At 40.5% G+C, this 9293-nt stretch overlaps 2 protein-coding genes across 3 annotated transcripts; both read left to right on the top strand.

Annotated features, from left to right (window-relative positions):
- Window positions 1-345: 345 nt before the first annotated feature.
- Window positions 346-2904, top strand: LOC139624611 (natterin-3-like). 2 transcript variants are annotated; one of them, XM_071483873.1, is made up of 3 exons: window positions 346-410; window positions 1332-1431; window positions 1645-2904. In XM_071483873.1, the coding sequence occupies exons 2-3, from the start codon at window positions 1332-1334 to the stop codon at window positions 2730-2732; spliced, it is 1188 nt and encodes a 395-aa protein (XP_071339974.1). In that variant the 5' UTR covers window positions 346-410; the 3' UTR covers window positions 2733-2904. The 2 variants fall into 2 exon arrangements, with proteins under 2 accessions (XP_071339974.1, XP_071339973.1); XM_071483872.1 differs by lacking the exon at window positions 346-410 and adding an exon at window positions 1152-1175.
- Window positions 2905-5493: 2589 nt separating this feature from the next.
- Window positions 5494-8655, top strand: LOC139624609 (natterin-3-like). Its single transcript, XM_071483871.1, has 3 exons — window positions 5494-5776; window positions 7053-7167; window positions 7463-8655. Exons 2-3 carry the CDS (start codon window positions 7053-7055, stop codon window positions 8551-8553), a joined length of 1206 nt encoding a protein of 401 aa, XP_071339972.1. The 5' UTR covers window positions 5494-5776; the 3' UTR covers window positions 8554-8655.
- Window positions 8656-9293: the final 638 nt, after the last annotated feature.

Raw genomic sequence — 9293 nt, 5'->3', positions numbered from 1 at the left:
ATATCCCCATAAACACTGCACCTTTAAATTTAGTGCATGGATTGGTCTTTGGCTGAAACACTGGAAGATCTAGATCTATGATTTCTGCCAATAGACAATGACTGTGTGTCTTTTTACCTTATTAAGCCTCTGTAGGAACATGAGATAGATGTCATCAAAAATTGTCGCAGCATCCCCTTCCAAGAAACAGGAGTTGGCACCACCACAGTATTGTCCACTGTGAAGGACAGGTCTCAGAGTGTCCTCATCAGCTGTTAATAAACCTATTGCACCAGTTTGTGTTTATTGGTCAAAGTCAGATCCCAAACAGACTGAACATGCAGAGTGTGTTTTATGATTCAGCCATAAACCAGTAGATATAACCCAGGAGGTGACTGGAGGTGGACTCAGTGGGGGAGCGACTGTAAAGGGTGAGTGCTGCTCCGTCTCTTTTCGCCTTCACTCAATCAGACTCAGGACAATCATTGATGATCCTAATCCAATTTCAATAGTCCCTGGTAATCAGTTTGCATTAAATGGTTATAGCGGTAATCTTATATCATTCAATATTTCCTGTTTTGTTTTGTTTTGTCAAGTAAGAATTGTCTCCTGGTAAAAATCCATCATTTCAATGTCTCTGGTGCAGCCATTTAAGATGTGCTCTGCTGCATACTGTAGGCTACTTGCTAGTTGACACACTAGGAAATAATCAAGTTATTGATTTGAATTTATCTTCAAAAATAAATAAAATAAATCTTAATATACTATATCAAAATTAAATCCTAATAATAAATATGTATTTGCCTAAAAGAAAGAAAGCCTGACTCCTACCTAATTATTACATTATTTTAAAACATACAAATGTGTATACAAATAATATATGAATATGCAGATATGCAGCTATTTTGCAGCTACTGATGTTATTACTGAAACTGTCTAAAGTACAATAAACAAGTCCATGGTGGATTTTGAACCCTTATAGGGTCCTTTAAAACTTTTGATACTTAGAGTAAGTATCATTTCAGACTGTTGTTATTTAACATTCAGGTCCACTCATGTATGTTGAAACAAAGATATCGTTTGTAACCGCTGTTGTTCCAGTGTAACATGCTGAAAATACAGAGGCCGAACTTGCAATTGCAAAATTATTCATAGGGTCCCTAAAGATTTTCAGCCCATCTGGTATTTAGATGAAGGTGAGTTGGTCTGGAATAATCCAGTCTAATCAGATCCTTTTTCAGGATTGTGTCAGTTGTTAAAAGGGTGAAATGTTATGAGCAGGACATACAAACTGAAAAAATGTTGAGTTTAATAGTTGTTTTTTTTTACCTTGTATTGTAATTCGTCTCCAGATGAAGGTGTCAGTGTTGCTGCTGCCGGCCCTGCTGGCTCTGTCCTCAGCCAGTCCAGTCCTGCAGGACATTGTGAAGAAGAGCTCACAGCTCAAAAAAGGTAAACAGCTCATATTTTTGGGACATGATTAGATATAGATAGGAGCTTTGTATCATATAAGTAGTATATGCAAACCGTGCAGTCTAAATCAGTACTGAAGTAGATGTTTTCTAGACATGATTTTCAGTTTTATTAGTTTTTATATATAATAGTATTTGATGAAAAGTGCTACCTGGTTAATATACAAATATTCTGCCTGTCTCTTTTACACAGTTTCCTTACTGAACCCAGAGCTGGAGGGCCTGGTGCCTGAACCCACTCTTGACAATGTGGTGTCTGGTCCTCTGACTCCTGCCGACCTGGAGCAGCAGCAGGATCTGCCTTCATCCTTCATATTCGGTGATAATGTTAACCTGGAGTGGCTGACCTGGGACGGCTCTCTGCCCAACGGTGCCGTTTCCATCTACAATGGGTACACCGAGCGCACCGACTACGTCTGCAAATACAAGTGTGAGGCTGGCTTTTACAACCCCAGCCTGGGCCCTTACTGCCGCTACCCCTATGGAGACCGTGAGTACTATGCCCCTGAGTTTGAGATCCTGGCCAACAAAGACAACTTTGAGTTCCTGGAGTGGAAGGAAGATTCCTACGGTTCAGTGCCACAGCATTCAGTCAGGACCTGCCCAGGTGTTGGCATCTACGTTGGGAAGAACAAGTACGGTCTCGGGAAGGTTGTTCCTCAGTTTGAGGCCTTCTTCCTGCCTTGGGAGGGTGATGAGTATTGGTACAAAAGCTACCAGGTCTTGACCATCAACAGGGACGCCTACACCCAGCACATCACTGACGTCAAGTACGCCATTGATGAGGTCGCCATCTTCCAGTATCCTCCTGAGACCATGCGTATCTCTGGGGTCACCAACAACGATTGCCAGACAGTGATGAAGACGGTCACTATCTCAAAGACCACAGACGTGGAGACTACATGGAACATCGGCCGAACCACCATGCTCGGCATCACAGGCAGCATCACAGCTAAAATCCCACTCATCGGCTCTGGGGGCATCGAGCTGAGCGGTGAGAAGACGCTGCAGTTCTCCAGGGGAACCACCGTGGTGGAGTCACTCAGCCACTCCGTGTCCGTGGAGCTCAAAGTCCCACCGAACCATTCCTGCAGAGTCCGTATGGAGGGACGCAAGATCAAAGCCGACATCCCCTACACAGCTCGCCTCAGCCGCACCTACCGCAACGGAGAGACCCAGTGGACATCCATCGCTGGGACGTATGACGGAGTCCAGATTGGAGAAGTCCGGGCCGTGGTGGACCGCTGTGAACCTGTGGCTGACGCCAAGCCTTGCCCATGACAGGTCAACGGAAACATTGAAAGATACTTTTTAAACATCTGACATTTGTAAAATTGAAAAAAAATTATGTGTCACAATAAAAATAATGTCATGGTCATCTTTTGTGTCGGCTGCTCTGAAAATAAACAGCATGTTGAAATTACATTTCAGAATAAAATCATATGGCACTGTTTCATTGTCTTCACAATCTCTTTAACAGCACATGAAACTGATAAAGTTTTACTATTCATGATTCTAGATACACACAGTCACACAGTGCACAAACACCAGAACAATTAAGTGCATTTACTCAGAGCTGTATTTGAGTAAAGTTTTTAGTTTCTGCTACTTTACTTTTCTAAGAGACTTTTAACCTTTCCTTTTCACGTTTCAGAGGAAAATATTGTATTTCTTTCTCCACTACATTTACCTGACAGCTGGAGTAATTGGTTACTATGCACCAATTAGATAGGTATTTTCCATTCAGAATAAAACAATGCATGCTAAATTATTAGTAGTAATGCTGTGAAAGGGAGTTTTATTCAAAAAGTTGATACATTTTAGTTTGTGAAAAGTTTTAGAAAAGAATAATTATTACTTTTACTACTGAAACACAAACTTATTAACCAGTTTTATAAAACACTGAGATAAAATTACAAAAAGGACAAAAAGTACAATTATAGTTGCAGAGATAGAACAAAAAAATGAAAAAAGGGAAACATAGAGGTTAAAAATATAATAAAATATATAATAATATATAATAAATTAAGGGAAAATGCGTAATAAAAGGTTCACTATTATACTGCTTTTAATAGGCTTGTTAAATGAAATATCAGTAATGAATTATAGTACAGATGAATACCTTTTGAATACCGTTTATGACACACACTTCCTGTAATATTCTTGCATTCTCTCCTGTAGAAGTTATGCCAAAGTGCAGTCATGTATTTCTATTCCATACAAAATAATGGTCAGCAAATGCAAATGTGTATTATTAAATTAGTTTGCAATGAAACCTCCAAAACTTTATTGAGAATGAAAATAAAAACTCCAGTCCAATAGTTAATCAAGCAAGTAGTTCACAGGTTGTTCTTTCCACTTTCCTGTGCTGGAAATGATAAACTAATAATTTAACATTTCCATATTCTTTCCAAGTCTGAGATATATGTATGAATATTTTCATGCATTTATTTCGTTCCATGTTTTATTCTCAATATGTTCCCCAAGGTCCAGTGTGCATTTGAATAGTTTGCTGTGAAGTTCGGTACAGGTATTAATGTTCTCCTCACTCTGGCAAATCTCTGACTTTTCATCCAACATCGTCATCAGGTATTTTGTTCTCTACAGTTTGATTTGGTGATTGACTTCATGTTAGACTAAATGCTCCAGCAGTGAATTAATAAACAAGGGAAATACTGTTTCCTTTCATGACAACATCAGCTGCCACTCAGACTGAATCACTGCACATCACATTCACTATATACATCTGAATAATAGACTTATTTTCAATCTGAATAACATAAAGTCCCTGCACTGCATAAATGACAAGTTCATTACAGGCACTGACTCTCAGCTGAAAGCTGCAGCAGCAGTGACAGTGCAGTTTTGTCAGTGTACATGACCTTTTGCACAGCCTTGTTTCACACAGAGTCCTTATTCAGACTCAAATAAATAAATTGATAATAACTTTCTGTCTCAAGGACGTGCACAGATGGCCGTGACATCAGCGATTTTCAATGATAGGGCTGTGCGTGGAGAACAATGTCCGTGTTGAGCAGCTTCTCCTCCGGTTTAATCTTGGCAGCCGGCAACATTACGCAACAGGGACTGTCTTAATCAATGACCCACTATTACAGGAGATCTTAATCGCTTTGTTCCCAGTCTGAGCTTATCTAAACATACAGTATCTTGTCATCGATGGAGACAGGGCGCCACAGCACTTTGGACATCATGCAATCCTCTAATACCCTGATAGATAGAGGACGTTGAATCCAGGCAAACTTATTTATGAAGCACTTTTAACGGTCTCATCAAAGAGTATCTTCACAGGAAGCGGAGGGGGGATGGCTGTTGTCTAAGCGAGGATCATTAAAGAGCCCTGTTATCATTATCACCATGCATACTCTCTTTACACTCCTGGAGAGCTGCAGGTGCGTGATTCCCGGTCAAGGACGGCATGATGGCCTTTAGCCATGTATCTGGAGCTGGTTCTGGTTTGGAGGGAAACTAGCTGATACAGCAAGAATAAGACATGAGCTGAAAGGCTGTCGTCTAAACCCACAGCCAAACTGGCACAATAAATAAAAGTTAAAAAAGGTGAAGGAATGTTCTCATAAATCACACATAGCTGATAGGTTGGTAGGTAGACCCTGGAGTCTGTATCCTCAGCACCTCGAAATCATTCATTTCCAGTACAGTTGTAGCAAGTGAATGAGGTGCACTGAAGCAGACCAGGATAAACAAGCTCAGCAGACATTCAAATCAGCCAGCTTGGACACAAATGGTTTTCACACAAAACAATAACATGTTGAAAACGTATATGGATAGACATGTACTGGGGTTTTATTCTAATAGATGTACATAACTGTATACTATTGTTAAACACATGTAAATATTACTTCAGGTGTCTTATAATATTTTTAAACAATGATGGAAGTATTTATGAGGATTATGTTGTAAAGTTGACTGTTTTGAATTCAGACCATGCTGGGAAAACTCATCCCTTTAAACACAGACTGCTTTGTCAGTGTCCTTGAACAAGACTTGACACTAGAGGACAGTGTTTGTACTGGGCAGGTGCTTCCAGAGGGACAATATGTCACTGAGGTAAAACAGGGACCAAACATGCTCAGTCAACCTTCCCAAATGTAATTTCAGAAACTACAAGTGTGGTTATTTTAACATCAGCTTTAACCTGAGCAGCAAGAGAGTGTAAATACTGGGTCAATGGGCAAGAAGCTGCTGCTGCTCGCTCTCCTGTTTATTGGGGGGCAATAAGTGTGTGGGGAGGTTTTAAAACTCAGCACATACTGAAGGCAGTGTCACAGCAGCGGGAACCTCTCAAGGTAAAAACTGCTTCCTTTCATCTGAATGAAGTTCTAGCGTGGGCTCATTTTTCTGATTAACAACACTCTGCATCCTTTCACTGTCTGATTGTTGTCTTATACAAAACTGATCAATAATCAGCAATAAATGGATCTAAAATACATGATCAATCTGAAATCATTCAGGAAATGCTAGTTGTTGTTTGGCTCACTTTGAGAAAAATATAGAACATCCATCAAGTTGCATCTAATTAATAATAATTCTGATCGAATTACATAGATCTGTGTTGGTACTATGCCTGACAGTGTTGACTTGTTTCCTGTTCACTTACATGAAGCAATAGTTCCTTTACACTATATGTGAATATCTTTTGAAACACACACACGCACACACGCACACACACACACACACACACACACATATATATATATATATACACACACACACACACACACACACACACACACACACACACACACACACACACACACACACACATGCATATACACATATATAAACATATGCATATATAGTGTAATATATATAGTGTAAATTGTCATGCTGTGTGTTTTCACTAAATCTGCACAATTACTGTAAAGTTCTTGTGATTGAAGTGATGCTAATTCTGACAATATTTCTGAGGAAACTGAGGCCGAATTTCTGTGTGAAATTGAAGTCTACTACTCACCTGTAAATGCAGTTGATTCTCATGTTTTAGCATAAAAATGTGGTTTTTCTCCTGCTCTGAAAAACAAGACTCAAGAGTCTTTAACATCAATGATCACAAAACTTTCTAACTTACTTTTAAAGGAGCATAACACAATATCTGATCTTTATTGGTCTCTATAGACGATCATGAGGAATTGCAACATCCACTGAATTTACCCAAATTTCCCCTCCTGGAGCTCAATAGGTGTTATCTTATCTTAGCTTCATGCTATATGTGCATGGCAGAGTCCCCTATCACTAACACTGGTCTCTACATAAGCAAGAAAATCAAGCAAGCTTGTCAATGAATGCACTTGATAAAAACAGACATATAAGAGGTTGTTTATGAGGTAAAGCTGATACTCCCCTCATCCTCTTCAAGCTAATTGATACAGACATTAAAAAAAATAAGATGGAATCCTGGGTTTGAATATTTCACTCAGTGTAAACAAAACGTTTTAAGGAACATATTGTTTATGTTTGGAAAAATTTTAATTCTCATGGACTAGGTAATGTTTGAAGAGTTTTGGTCTTACAGCTTCTCTTCAGAATAAATTCCCACCAGTTGTGTTTCCCCTGTGTTTCCAGATGTGGCGGTGTGTCACTGTTGTCCTGGCTGTGCTGCAGCTCTGCAGCCCAGCGCTGCAGTCTGACCCACTGCTCTATGTCTCCCAGCTGCAGGACGGGCAAGAAAAATCCAGCAGTGAGTCACTTCATAATAATACTGAAGATGTACCCGCTCAGACACTTTGAAGGGGAGTTGAATTCCAAAATATGCTATTTACCATTTCAACAATTGGATGCCTGCTCTGTACTATAGCTGATCTTCCCATGAGTAAATATACTTGTTAATATCTAAATACAAAGCAAACTACATGTACTACACCCATTTTGGTCATCAACTCTCCAAATGTTCCATGTTAATATGATTTTCTGAAAAGATAATGAACAGTATGTATCTAAATCCAGTGCCAATTTCTTGCTGTCTTGTCACACAGAGCCATGGCTTAACCCCTCACTGAAAGATGTTGTGCCTTCCCGGGAAATCGTCAACCCTCCCCAAATTAGAGAGATCCCAGAAACTGAGACGACCTCACACTCCAGCCCCATGTTTGGTGAACATGTCAACCTCAAGTGGGTCACATGGAGCGGCTCCCTCCCAAACGGCGCTGTCGCCATCTTCAACGGCTACACCGAACGCACAGACTATGTGTGCAAAGTCAACTGCGAGGCTGGCTTCTACACTCCAAGCAAAGGAAGCTTCTGTCAGTATCCCTATGCCGACAAAGAGTACGCATCATCCAAGTTTGAAGTGCTGGTCAACGTGGACCACTTTGAGTTCCTGCAGTGGGTTGAAGATTCATACGGTTCTGTCCCCCAGTATGCCATCAAAACTTGCCCCAACTCAGACATCTATGTGGGGAAAAACAAGTATGGTCTTGGCAAAGTGGTGACCCAACACGAGGCTTTCTTCCTCCCCTGGGAGGGTGATGAGTACTGGTACAAGAGTTACCAGGTCCTGGCTATCAACAGAGACAGCTACAGCCAGCACATCTCCCATGTGGAGTACGCCATCGACCAGATGGAGCTGTTCCACCATCCTCCAGAAGCCCTGAAGCTCACCAAGGTCACCAACCTGGAGTGCAGAAACGTGGAGAAAACCGTGACGCTGGAGAAGACTAGCACAGTGGAGAAGACCTGGGACATTGGTAGAGAGACCCGCAACGGCTCCATCTCCACCATGAAGGCCAAAGTGCCCATCCTTGGCCCGGGGACGGTGGACTTCACCAAAGAGCAGACAGTGACCTTCTCAGAGGGGACCACCACGTCAGAGTCCATCAGTCACTCCGTCTCTGTGGAGCTCCTGGTCCCACCAAACCACTCCTGCACCGTGAGGATGGATGGCAGGAAGATGACGGCCGACATCCCCTTCACCGGCAGGCTGAGCAGGACCAACCACAACGGAGACACACACTGGACCTACATCACGGGCACCTACGATGGCGTGAGCGTTGGCGAGATCAACGCTGTGGTGGAGAGATGTCAGCCAGTGCCTGATGCTGTTCCCTGCTCCCCAGCTCAAGAGTAATGATCGTCTGATGAATGTTGCATTTACAACTCAAAAGGCAAATGCAAAAAAAGTTGAGAAAAACTCTGTTTTCCAAATAAAATACAATTTTAAAAAGTTCAAGGAGTTTCTTTGATTTTGTCTTCCTTTAACTGAGATATTTTAATCCGGTTACTGTCACCAGTTTGTCCCTGAAAGTAATTTTCACATTGGTTATTTCACTTGCTACTTTTTCAGGTGCAAAGCTATAGCTATATAAGATATAGCATCAGTATTTTGTAATTACACTGACTGTTAAATAAAAGTACACCTAACTTCTACAGCACCTTTCAAAATTCAAAAAGTTTTTTAAAAATACCACAAAATACAACAATTAATATAGTGAACTGTCAGACTTTAACAAAACTAAATAGAAAGAATGTAAACCATTGGTTTAATCTGTGTTTTTATTTGATTATTTTCTATCTTCCATGTCATCACAGGCATCATTGTAAAGTTCTCTCTCTCTCTCACTCCTACACAATGTCATTGGATTCAAAAAGGCTCATTTCCTTTGTATCAGCAACTTATCATGAAAGTGAAAGTGAAAATTGTGATTTTTTTGATACATATAATTAAAGTTGTTTTTTTTTTACATACATACATAAATCTCCACTTACAACAAACTTTCCAATTTTTTCAAATTCCCTCCTACATTCTGAAGGTTTTTACAAATAGGTGTGCTCATAAATCAGCCATAGCCTGATTTATATAACATTTTA

This window comes from Trachinotus anak, unplaced genomic scaffold (genome assembly GCF_046630095.1).
Source record: "Trachinotus anak isolate AG129_WGS33_773 ecotype Australia unplaced genomic scaffold, CSIRO_AGI_Tana_v1 ptg000008l, whole genome shotgun sequence".
NCBI classification, from domain to species: Eukaryota; Metazoa; Chordata; class Actinopteri; order Carangiformes; family Carangidae; genus Trachinotus; species Trachinotus anak.
This window is presented reverse-complemented; position numbering and strand designations above follow the sequence as displayed.

Excerpts from the sequence above, each read along its gene's own strand:
- LOC139624611 (XM_071483872.1), top strand. Across the intron at positions 1,432-1,644 it reads GAGCTCACAGCTCAAAAAAG|TTTCCTTACTGAACCCAGAG; the intron begins GTAAACAGCTCA and ends TCTTTTACACAG.
- LOC139624609 (XM_071483871.1), top strand. The coding sequence starts at position 7,053 with ATGTGGCGGTGTGTCACTGTTGTCCTGGCTGTGCTGCAGCTCTGCAGC. Across the intron at positions 7,168-7,462 it reads CGGGCAAGAAAAATCCAGCA|AGCCATGGCTTAACCCCTCA; the intron begins GTGAGTCACTTC and ends CTTGTCACACAG.